Raw genomic sequence first — 12,248 nt, 5'->3', positions numbered from 1 at the left:
CACTGACTGCCACTGTGTGGTCATAAATATTTAACACAACTCTGCTGCAGTCACAGGTTTAAACTCTCGGACTTTATAAGCATTAAGAAATTGTGATTCTCACTTTTAAAGCTCATATTATAAACGGTAGGAGCGACTTAAAGATAAAGTGAAAAACAAAACGTGTTTCTCATTGCTCTTTCCTGAAAGAACAGGTTGCTTTCTACCTCTGAAAAACTAATCTCGTCTCGTGGGTAAAAGAAAAAAAAATGTAATCTACTCTTGCAAAAACAATTGTGTTCTACCAACACTCCAGCCTCCGTCATCCATCATCATTAAAGAGGAGAGAAGAGGGGAAGAAAGCAGCTCCTGGCATCGAACTGCCTGTGTTTCTGAGCCCATTCTGTTTTTGTGATGATGCACCTTCTTCTATTCAAGTCAGGTCACTTCATGACGGCTCGGCTGACACGACATCAGGCTGTGACATTTAGAGTGGGGCTAAAGTGACGTGTTTAATCTTTTCTAAAAACAACAACGGAGAATGTCTGGATGTTGGCGTCAGCGCTTTCTTTTTTCTTGCACAAGAAAATAAATCGAGGATGAAGATTTCTGTTAGATTTGTCACATGCAATCTGCACCAGTAGTGTCCTCAGAGAACCAGAATGCAAGGCAGTCACAACACAGATGTGAACAACAGAGTGCCGATTGTACAAAAAGTTCAGTATCTGTATTTAAATGGTCACAATGCAGCTGTGGATTAAAAGTAAGTGAACACTTAAATGTGTTTTTTGAGCTGCAAACTAAATTATATGACAGTTTTTAGATGAAACACATTAATGCTGTTTTTAATTTCACATTTATTCCCACATTTACAAAACCATGTCATACATAGATGGCTCATAACGCCCCGTAGTGTTTACAAACCATCTCAGACCTTGCAGGCCTGATGCTTACATAGAGAAAGCAACAGTTTGGGACGTCTCTACATCATGACATTTATATTTCAAAGATGGAAGTCCCTCGCCACCAGCGTCCGATCGAGTCTGGAAAGACGCGTCTCATTTTCAAATTAAATTAAATCTGAGCTGAAACTAAAGGCCTAAACCAACATTGTCTTCCAGTCAGAGACGTCCCCCAAGACCACAACCTAGTCCTTGGCCATTGCTTTAACCTTGGCTGCCCCAAACGGTTCAATGAAACTCTGGAGGCGAGTAACTCTCTACTTTTTTTATGACATTTCTTTTGCAAAAGTGTGTTTGCTGCTGCTGGAGTCGTCTTTCGTAGCCGGACAAACGCTGGCGAGCTGACAGGGGGAAGGTCCTGCGTCCCAGCTCTGTGTTCTAAAGACATTTTCTTGTATTTCCAGTGAGAGACACCCAAACATTTAGGGACGACGATGCACTTAGGCACAAAGTCCACTGTTTGGAACAGTAAGTAAACAAGTATTGAGTCAGGTGAACTCATATTTCAGTCATACATGTCACGGAGCGGTGACACCGGCAGCACGCTTCGATGGTACGACAACCCGTGGACGGGGCTCATCCCCGCGTGGCGGAGGCTCTCCACTTTGCCAAACTGCCGCAGATGGAAGAGGAGGGTGAGCTTTCGGGTCATGGTCCTGAGCGCCAGGAAGGAGGCCAGGATCTGGGCGAGGAGGAAGAGGAGGTACAGGGAGTGGACGGCTCTCTCCAGGGGCAGGATGAGAATCCCTTCATCGGTCAGGAAGAACAGCAGCACTGGCAGCTGGAACATGAAAGACAGGAGCCAGAAGGCGGCCAACTCTGGCACCTGATGACAGGCGGGGGAGGAGGGAGAGAATTCGGGTTGGTGGACGGAGGCGATGCAGAGATAAAGCAGTCGAGGGCTTTAGTTGTACACACATGAAAGCACACACACACACACACACACAGAGAGAAACTCAATAGAATAAGGTGGTTGTAGCCTCGAGCTGATTGTTTGCTCAAACAGGAGGAAAACTCAAGCAGCCACTTCCTCCGCTGTGTCGATTTCACAGACGAGCTCCGTGTTGTGTGTCTGCGTTGTGTGTCCGTGTTGTGTGTCAGGGAGGATGTCGGCTGTTTGAATTACCTTTTCTTTAAGGTTGCCGATGTAGCCCAGATAAAGTCGCACCACTTCGATGACTGTGAGGAGGATCATGCCGGTGATGAGCAGAGCCTGGTAGTATCCCGGCAGATGGTAGAACTGCAAATGAAGAACGGCTGTTATGTCAATATATTGAATTTAAAATTAAAAGCTGCATACTTTATTAAAAAAACACATAAAAGTATAATTCTTTAGCAAATCCCAAATATAACTTTAAGAGTGTGGATTTTTATCAATTCTGATGATCTAACACATTGTTTTTAAGATTGTATTGATGAGTTTTAAAGTTTTACATGACCTTTATTTTTAACCTTTATTCAACAATTAGTGCATATACATATACATGGATAGGGATATATACAGGTAGTAGGACAAAGTGGAGAAATAGACAAACAAACAAAACAAGTAAATCATGATCGTAATAATAATAAAATAAACAGAAAACACATAATATAAAGACAAAGAACAAAAAGAGGTAGAAATAAGTGTAATTTGTTGTAAATATTCATGGAGCTTTACAGGATGGGTTTGGTATTTTGTTCTGTTTATCAATTTAAATATACACATTTCCACTTGCATACATATTTCTGTTCTGTTCTTTTTGCCCTTTTCCTTTTTTTCTATTTTTATGGTCTCTCGTTCCCAGAGCACGATTGGCTTTTGCGGTACCGGCCCGAAAACCTGTGGAATGACTTCACCAGCTCAGACCAGACCTGCTACGACTGTTACTGCTTTTAAATCCCTTCTTCAAACGTGTTTTTAAAGCTTTTCATCTCCGTTTGAATTTAATTAATTTGCTATTTAATGTAATGTTTCTTTCTTTCTTTTCATTTGTTTTGTTTAATTGTTGTTTTATCCTTCTGTGAAGCACTTTGTGACCTTGTTAAGAAAAGTGCAATACAAACAAAGAATATAATATTATTATTGTTAATATATTATTTGTTGTAATACATTTATTATTTATTAATCTCAGTGTTGTTTGATGCGACCAATAGATGGCGCCAAAGTCACAAGTTTTCCAATTTGACATATATTGAATTTAAGTGGATTTAACTTCTAATGAATGAGTCCACGTATTCAACTCCTCTTTCCCTTATAGTTAAAACATTTTCCCCAGTTGATTTGATTTCAAGACGTTTGTAAAGAGTCTAAGTTTAATCTAATTTGAGTTTGTGTCGTGAACAATCTTCAACCAACCTTCACTTCCAGCATGAACACAGCCGAGAACCACCAGCAAGGAAAATAAAACATGTTGAAGTAGAGCAGCATCTGCAGGGGGAGGTGAGAGACCAGCTCGTTCACCACTGCAACACAACAAACACAATATACATCACATCCATGATCTATGAAAATCATCAAAAATAACATTTATAAAAAGCTGTGTGGACAACAATTGTACACAATCTAGATTTCAGGGATACAGAATAGAATATAAGTGCCAAAAACCAACACGTAATACCAGGAGGAGCCTGCTTCAATAAACGTATTCTATATGTCAATAGAAAGAGCTTTAAAAGTGCATATACAGAAATATCAATAAGATACAATAATCCTTTATTAGTCCGACGGTGGAGAAGTTAGCAGTATTACACCAGCAAGAGTAATAAGTAACATGCAATACTTAAGTGTAAGGAATATAAAACGATATATAGAAATGTATAAATATATGAATGTAATAAAACTAATATATAAAGTGTAAAGACAGGAAATATATGGGAATGTGTACAGTGAATGGATTACACATGAACCGTTGATATTGCACAGTTGAGACTTAGAAGACAGAGTTAAGTTATGATAAGTTTCCATGTAGTATCCACAAAGATTACAACGTATTTACCTCAGTTATGAGATCAGAATTAGTTTCAGTTACTCATAATCACATATTTTCAAACAATTCATCATAGTATATTCTACAATGATATTTACAACTATGGATCATACTATACTACACCACAATAACCGACCCAATGCGTCCTCCTGCTCCCTGGTGAGGTCGCTGTCTGCCGTCCGGTTGTTGGTGAACACCGAGCCGCCCATGTAGGCCAGACCCATCTGCAGGTTCTCGGGGACAGGTGAGTAAAACACAGGCATTGTGGGTAGAGTTGTTCACCATAACCGAGCCAGAGGAGTCAGGAAATCTCCCGTTCTGGAAACTGTGTTTGTGTTTTCAGTCACTACTGCTAATCCCTGTTGTGTTAAGTTGTGCACAGAGACACAAATGGACACACACACGCAGACGCAGGCTGGCAGACACTGGTGCTAATCAGATTAAAGTGAGGGAGGCGGGTTGAGGATTAGGCTGAAACAGCATCCTGACAGTTTGTTAGTCACTTAGTGGCTATTTATGATGCTCAATATGATTTGTTTGTCTAATTTGAGAATCCAAGAGTTATTTAAGATCTATACAGAAATAGAATATGGAGCAAAAATAAGATGCATCTTCATAAAATAGAGTTTAATTTGACCCTCCCTTGCAAATAAAAACTCAAATTTTGAGTCTGTTAACAATATGTAAGCTTCTAGTTTTCTTTTATTCATGCAACAGCTCTATTTAGTGACTGTAGTGAAGAAAACCGACCCACATGAATACACTGACACGTTCAAACATGTTTGTGTTGTTTTCCAGACATATTTCTTTTTATTATTTAGATTCAGCTCGCTAACAGAAGGACACATCCATGTCTAACACCCTGCTCCCAGCACCCGGCCAGCAAGTCCTCAGTGTGGAGCCTGGCTCCTCGTTTTCTGGCCTTTGGGCCCCACACGTCATTAAAGCGGCCGGGCTGCAGCGGCAGGGTTTGTCCACAAGATGTCGTCACAGCTCGTCCCTCGGGGCGCGCAGGGGGAAATGCTGGAACTCCTCTGGCACCTCTTCCCCTTTCTGGGCCCTCTTGTAGAAACCCAGTGAGTCCAACAGGCTGCTGATCTCATCTGCCTTCATTTTCTTCACGGGAACAGTCTGACGTGTCGGGGAAACACACACGGGATCACACACACATGCACGAGCACATACACACATGCATATGGACATAAGGCTGATAAGGCTGTCATGTTGTGTGAAGTAGATGGATGCAGAGAAGATGGTATTTTGCAGACTAATGGTTTCGTTGTGTTTCGTCTTTAAAACCGTTAATTTCACCGAAACTGGATTTTTTTTATTAAAACTTCCGTCTGCACATTTATTTTCATTTATCTGCTCAGTAATTTAGTCTCTGAAACGATTCTGCATTTGAATTCAAATTACAGTCCCAAAGGGCGACCGCCCACATTATGAAGCAATAAATGAACACAACAAACACGAGACCTTGAAACAGACGCAAGAAAAACTGAAAAAAGAAAACTCCCACATTGACTTAATAAGGGAAACGAAAAAGGTAAAAAGTCGACTCAAAGTGAAACAAAGTGGGAGAACAGTTCACTCTCCAGTCACAGCGGGGGCTCTTTGTGCATTTAGAAGAAACTCATTAACGTTGGTTTCACTGGGAGAGTTTTATCGTCCCTTGTCGGCCTGATCGCAGATTCAGGGGCTTTTCCACACTGATAAAAAGTCTGTGGGAAACATTGACAATTTGAAATTGAAGGGCTCACATTTATATCAACATTTATGCCAAGTATCATGTCTCCGTATAAAAATATTGCTCAGCTGTCAGAAACTCAGATTTATATACTTTCTCAACCTCCTACTTTTATTTTTTTCCGTGTCTCACTCTTTCAAACACACTGTCTCTGTGACTCGGTATCTGACAGAGGATCTCATATCAGATGCAGCGGCTTTAAAACTTCCCCACATGAATCCGTCTCGACACTCTGCTGCTCCCGAGGAAAACTGCATCACAAGGCCGGATTCGAAAAGATCCCTGAACTCGCGTCTCACCTTCACAACCTCGTCATCCTCGTCGTAGAATATCAGACGGGGATTCTTCTCCTCCGATGAGTCATACTCCAAGTTGTGGCTACGCGGGGGGAAAAGAAGGGATCAAGGGAAACAACAGGTACACAATAGGGTTTTGTGATGTGTAAAGCACATCCATCGGCTTTCTGCTATTTTTAGACCCTGCGTGATTTCGACTTGCAAGAGTTTTTGGAAAGCTCCCAGAGCTGGCTGGCACGGGACCGGGCTATTTGCTGGGACCATTGTTTTGTCTGCGAGGGAGAGGTCACGAGAGGACCGGCTGCTGTGTGTGTGTGTGTGTGTGTGTTGGGGAAAAGGTCACGTCTCGACAAGAGGCCGCAGGAGAATGAAAAAGAGCAACAAGGATACTACAGAGCCCAGCGCTCCAGGAGGAAGTGATGGAGCTCGGGCATTTTCTTTATGCTTCATCCAACCACGCTGGGAGCCTGCAAGGACGACAGCAGACGGTTGTTAAAGCAGCGTGACAAACGGCCTTGTGCTCGCTTTGTTCTGCTCAAAGCTGCCAGCTATCAAAACTCTGGACACCGACGTGACAGCACGTGGCTCAACCCTGATGTCAGATGTAAGATAAGAAGATATTTGATTTCAAACTTTTAAGCTAAAGCATTTTATTGACTTTAAACTTCCTCTGTGAGTTGTTCATCATCAGGTGTGTGTACTCACCAGCAGTTTACCTCTGGCTACCACCAGCTCCTCTGTGCCGTTTTCTGACGCCCTCACACCGAGGGTAAGGGCGAGCACCAATAAAACCCACATTTTACCACTCACTGGTTTCTTTTAGTGCTGTTGCCGAAGTTTTTACCAACAATATCAAACCCTTTCACACACTTGGACACTTTCTCAGGCTGGACGGGACCATGACATGTCCCCACAGGGGAGCAGCGTCCACCTGGGTTTGGTTCTTCTCACTGTTTCTCCCTGTTTGTCTGTTAAAATGCTTTTTAAACTCAGCACTGGAGAACAACTGTCCCACACACGCTTGATTCTTCTTCTGTTGTTATTTAGGCTGTTTGTTGAGTTTTCCAAAGTCACACAGAGACCCCCATCTGTTACGGTTTATGGTTTCTTCCACATCAGATGTCATCAGCAAACATCTGGACTCTTATCACTTATTCCCATAGAATGAACTCACAGGTAGTTAATGGCCAATGAGAGCGAGTCCGAGCCTCGCAGCTGCTGACAGACGGAATTCAGCTGAACCTGATCTGTCCAATTTCTCTAAGAAACATATCTAACCTGCGTGTGAACTAAAAACAAGTTTGATTCCCAGGAGAGTTTCTGATTGGAGAGAATCTGTGTAATGTATGTAAACGCATGCATTTCTACTTTCTTCATTTCAAACAAATCAAATCAACATTTAATATCACAAATATTTTAGGACTCTTGCAGGAAAATGTCATATTGACAAATGTGGAACAACGACACCAATAGACTCTCAATTTATCCCTTTTTGTTTTGGTCTCCACAAACTCATACAGACATATTGATTACAGCTGCTAATTAATGTGAAATGGAGGAGACCTGGTGACGGCCTGCTCCCTGTTTTTATACCAAGCTAAGCACAGATATGAGTTAATGATCTTCACAAGTCTTATGAAGAAAGTAAATGAGCATCCATCCATTATCTGTTCTTTGATGGTGGGGGGGCTGTAGAGCCAATCAACCTAAGCTGCATGTGTTTGGACTGTGGGAAGAAGCCGGAGTACCTGGTGTACCTGGAGAAAACCCACACAGATATGAGGAAAACATGAAAACCTTCTTGCTGATTTCATAAAGAATATTTACTCTAAGTTTGTACATTCTTGTAAGGCAGAAATAAAATCTCTGATGTCTGTTGTGTTCCATCTTTACTCCGTCCAATAACTTCCATACTGAGGCTGACACCTCTGCATAAATCTCACAAGTGTTGCCTTTATATAGATACCAAAAATGTTCATATAGACCCTGTAGTTGCAGAGATATTTTCTATTTTCTATTCATATCAGGGATGTCATTTTTGAATGTGAGAATGCAAATCATGAAGTCTGAGGCTTTGGACTTTCTCCGGAGTTCCTCCTGCCAGCCCTCTGGTAAAAACATCCTCCGGAGGATTCACGGCGAGAGAGTTGGCAAAGTTTCTAGCAAGCGACAGAAGCAAAAATGAAAAAGACCTTAAGAATACAACAATGTCAGGATGACAAAGAGGCGTCAAACACGTCAGACGTCAACTTGGAAAGACAAGACGTAGAGAATGAATTCTGTTGGTAAATCATGAAAATACCTCTACTCCTTTTTTGTTCAGTAAAATCTGCTTTGTTCAGATACAGTCAAACTAGTCTCTCTCTCTCTCTCTCTCTCTCTCTCCCTCTCTCTCTCTCTCCCTCTCTCTCTCTCATTGCTGTTGTTGCACAAGTCGAACACTTGAATTCCCTCGTGTGCTCTGGTATGAAATCAGACCTTATGAGAGAACGCTGCACATTTGCACCGCGTTAACACACTTGAGGAGGAAAACATCTCTCCATTTGTCCGAGTTTACCCGACTCCCTCTATCCTGTGAAAAGGCCGACGCATCAGGTCGCCACACGAGGGCGGCGACACCCACACGCACACTTCCTGGCAGTTTGGCGGGTAAAACGTGTGCACGCACTGCTTTCGCTCTACTGTTTGAGATTATGTGTCAAACGGCTGTAAAACAGTCCCCCTGCTTTAACAGGGTTTCCTCCCCTTGGCAGCCGTCGTAAAATAAAACCCGAGGGCCTTTACGCTCGTCCTGCTGGAGTTTCACGCTTTGCGTCTTCAAGTTTTTAAAGTTCCACTCCAGCTCCTCGCGGTCTGTGTTGGACTCGGAAAAAAAGAAAAAGAAGTTAAATCGCCGAGATGAGGAAAGGGAGAGTTGATGAGCTGAGGAGGAATCGTAATGAGCGGTGGGGGTGGGGCGGCTGTGCCTCGGCCTGTACGTGTGGATGTAAACCATATGTGTTCACCATCAGCATGTTTCAGCTTACATCACATGGTGCCGGCCAAAAAAAAAGGGGGGATGTTGTTATTATTCTGCTGACAAAGGGGAAAACGCTTTCATTTATAACCAGAGGAGAGAAGCAGACGATGAAAACATTTACAAAAAAAAAAAAATTGGACCCAGCAACTTTTCCTCTATTAGGAGACTCTCTTTTTATTTATTTTTTTATCAAATTGCAACACTTGCGTTTGGCAGAAGATCAAACGCTGAAACACCTCGCTGTGATCCTGCCTCCTTCAGAGGGCTCACTATAAAGACACACACACTTCCTGTCGCAGCTAAACACCGGATGCTGCCCACCAGCTAGCAGGACATTAGTGTGTGTGTGTGTGTGTGTGCTCTCTTATGATGTGCACATTTGTGGGAGAGAAAACTTGGCTGTAATGTCGACGTCAGCTGTCACGTACACTGAACATTTGCTTGTGCTTTAAAGGAGCAGCAGCGGCGACGAATATAAAATGTAAAGCTTTAGTTTAAACAGTTATCTTGTGTGTGTGTGTGTGTGTGTGTGAGAGAGAGAGAGAGTGTGTGTGTTTATCTGTCTGGAGCCTCGGGAACCTGGGGGAAGCCGGCTGCCTGTCTGCCTGCTGCGCTGCAGTCTGCTCATAAAGAGAAGCAGCACTGAAGGCTTCGTGCTTCATTCATTAACAACACAATGCTAATGAGGGGGCTCCACTGTATAATGTGCAGTGTGCAGACATAACCTCGTGAGGTTTAGGTTTAAGGTGCAAATATATATTTCCTCGACTTGGAAAACGTGTTAAAACGGCACAAAACACAGAGAAGCTTCACATTGTTAGAGAAAAAAACGAAAGAACAAGGTTTTTTTTGTATTATTCTCACGATGAATCCTTATACATGGATTTATTTGTCTTGATGCAACATCTGAAATTAAAATATCTCCAGAATCTGTTAATTAAGGGTGTGTAGTGAAATGATGCTACGTGACAGTGACTCTAAACAGATTTACAGCTCATGCAGTAAACTACAGCGTCACTGATTTTGATTTAGCTCGTGGTTAACGTGAACCTTTGACCCACAATTAGCTCAAATCATCCCAACACGGGGGGGGGTCACAGAAAGCTGTGAAACGCTGCTGTCCTCTGCAGACGATGTGTGTTGTACAGACGTCAATGACGAGGTTTTTCTTGCTTTGCTGTGTTGATGGTGAAGGTTTATCCAGTCAGAATTATGGGACAGTATTTGTATAAATTATGTAAAGTAACTTAAATTTTCAATGTACACCACTGATGTAGGACTTTGATTTACCTGCACCTTGTATATTTCAATTTTATAATATAACCTGCTACAATACTCATGAGTACTTATAGTAAGAATGTAATGCAGGATAGATAGTTTTTATTCTGTTGTACTTCTCTTACCTGAAGCAACAGTTTGACATATATTCATTTTTTGAGAGTTTAATGAGAAGATCATTATGAGAGGAATATGTAGATACTGTGTCAAAAAAAACATGGCTGTTCTCTGGAGGGACTTTCATTTTGCGTTGCCTCATTTACCATCAGATAAACTACAGAGCATCAGTTGCTGACTTGGTTTTAATTGTACTTTCTTCAGTGCTGTGGCCCTTTAATGTGACCTCTCAGTCGACGGTCAGCTGACTCTCATATGACCTCACACAGAGAATCACACAGGCGTCATCACGTCAATAACTTTTATCACTAAATCAGAAATTTACCACCAATCAATGCGTCCTCACACTTTCTGCTCGGCAGCTGACCTCTGACCTGCCTCGAGGAGGAAGGAACCAGAAGAGTGATTTCCCGTGGCGGTCACTTGGTCAGTATCGTGTGACTGATGCAACAACAGAAACCACACAACCCCAGAAACACAACAATGCAGTGCAATACGTCCAGTGCAACTCATTTCAATGACGAAGATTTCACTGTTTACATGTTTATATGAGGAAAAGCATAAGGTGATGGGCCTGGTAGTGACGTCATGGCGAGAGGTTTTGGCTTGGAGGTGAGAAGAGTGGCGGGGAGTGTGGGAGGGGGGATTTGGACCGACGGTTGTCCAGTTGCTGGCCACATCAGAGGAGCCGGGGGGGCAAGCAGACAGTAACCGCTGCTCCCCTCCCCTCTAATCTGAGTCTGGGTAATCAGAAACACATGGCTCCCCATAATGACTCCAGTGTTGTCCTGCGAAGTAGAGCAGGGCTGCGAGGGTCATGTACACACCAGCACACAGCCTCAGTGACGGTGAATACACGGCCGACACTTCCCTTCACACGCCGCTGCACCGCACCCACGGACACTAAATAAGTCCTGGCATCCGAGCACAAGTAAAACACTTCTCTGCCCTTTTTTCGTCCAGCTGTTATCAGTGTGTCTAAATAAATAAACCCCAGATAAGAAAGGGTGCGAAGAATCCTGACCCCGGCCTCTGAGTCACAGGGATGTGATGATGGAAGCAGATCTGATTCCGGCTGATGGTGAAACGCAGGCGGAAGGTGAGTAACTCTGCATCGACATGTGTTTCTGTAACTGAAAAAACAGAAAAGAGAAGTGAGAAGTTTACATCTCCAACAACACGAGCTGCTGTGAGATTCAGTCTGTCGCTCACAGACAGGACTGATCGCCGGGTTCAGTGCACAGAAACATAACCCGTCGGCTTCTTTTTCCCCGGGTTTGCACGGACACACTCGAGTCTTGTGATCATTTTCCGTCCCAATATCTGGAGCAATGCAGCAGCTCTGCCTCTCTTTCTCTCTCCCTCTCTCCCCCCTTTCTCTTTCCCTCTGCTCCAGAATGGAGTGAGTGAGAAGCAGAAAGGAAGAAAAAAAAAAACTAAACTTCGGTTGGGTCAGCTTGTGGAATTATGTGAAAGCTGAAACCTCAGGCCACATTATGAAGCCTGAAGTCCCACTTTACTGCACAAGATAGCGGATGGATGGGTGTGTGAGGGATAAAAGGACAAGAGGGGGGAGAGGAAGGAGGAAAATAGGCTGTGGAGGAAAAACACAAAAGAAGGAGAAAGGCTTTAAAAGAACGAACAGAAACAGAAAAAGAGAGAGAGAAAAGGGGAAGAAAAAGAGCATCTGACTGATCTGCTTCCTATTAGCCGTCCAAATCTTCTCCCCCTAATACGCTCGTTCTGCAGAATTATGCTGACAAAGGGGGAAAATTTCAGGGCAATTTGAAGTCCCAGACAACGGTTTGCACACCCTGAAAGACACGGAGGAAAAATAAACTCTCCATCTGGAGAGAGAGAGAGAGAGAGAGATGAGGCTTC

General features: G+C 43.0%; 2 protein-coding genes across 3 annotated transcripts; both read right to left on the bottom strand.

The window, feature by feature from the left end:
* Window positions 1-819: 819 nt before the first annotated feature.
* zgc:112294 (transmembrane protein 17A) lies at window positions 820-4,323 on the bottom strand. Of its 2 annotated transcripts, none has more exons than XM_047341397.1 (4): window positions 4,047-4,323; window positions 3,280-3,386; window positions 2,068-2,181; window positions 820-1,767 (listed from the first exon to the last, which is right to left on the bottom strand). In XM_047341397.1, exons 1-4 carry the CDS (start codon window positions 4,171-4,173, stop codon window positions 1,447-1,449), a joined length of 669 nt encoding a protein of 222 aa, XP_047197353.1. In that variant the 5' UTR covers window positions 4,174-4,323; the 3' UTR covers window positions 820-1,446. The 2 variants fall into 2 exon arrangements, with proteins under 2 accessions (XP_047197353.1, XP_047197354.1); XM_047341398.1 differs by having other exon boundaries at window positions 820-1,722.
* A 368-nt stretch (window positions 4,324-4,691) lies between these two features.
* On the bottom strand, window positions 4,692-7,114 carry selenoe (selenoprotein e). Its single transcript, XM_047341088.1, has 4 exons — window positions 6,659-7,114; window positions 6,344-6,420; window positions 5,957-6,035; window positions 4,692-5,041 (listed from the first exon to the last, which is right to left on the bottom strand). The coding sequence occupies exons 1-4, from the start codon at window positions 6,749-6,751 to the stop codon at window positions 4,898-4,900; spliced, it is 393 nt and encodes a 130-aa protein (XP_047197044.1). The 5' UTR covers window positions 6,752-7,114; the 3' UTR covers window positions 4,692-4,897.
* Window positions 7,115-12,248: the final 5,134 nt, after the last annotated feature.

Source organism: Hippoglossus stenolepis, chromosome 9 (assembly GCF_022539355.2).
Source record: "Hippoglossus stenolepis isolate QCI-W04-F060 chromosome 9, HSTE1.2, whole genome shotgun sequence".
In the NCBI taxonomy this organism is placed as follows: domain Eukaryota; kingdom Metazoa; phylum Chordata; class Actinopteri; order Pleuronectiformes; family Pleuronectidae; genus Hippoglossus; species Hippoglossus stenolepis.
This window is presented reverse-complemented; position numbering and strand designations above follow the sequence as displayed.

Excerpts from the sequence above, each read along its gene's own strand:
- zgc:112294 (XM_047341397.1), bottom strand. The coding sequence starts at position 4,173 with ATGCCTGTGTTTTACTCACCTGTCCCCGAGAACCTGCAGATGGGTCTG. Across the intron at positions 3,387-4,046 it reads GGAGCAGGAGGACGCATTGG|TGGTGAACGAGCTGGTCTCT; the intron begins GTCGGTTATTGT and ends GTTGTGTTGCAG. Across the intron at positions 1,768-2,067 it reads TCGGCAACCTTAAAGAAAAG|GTGCCAGAGTTGGCCGCCTT; the intron begins GTAATTCAAACA and ends GCCTGTCATCAG.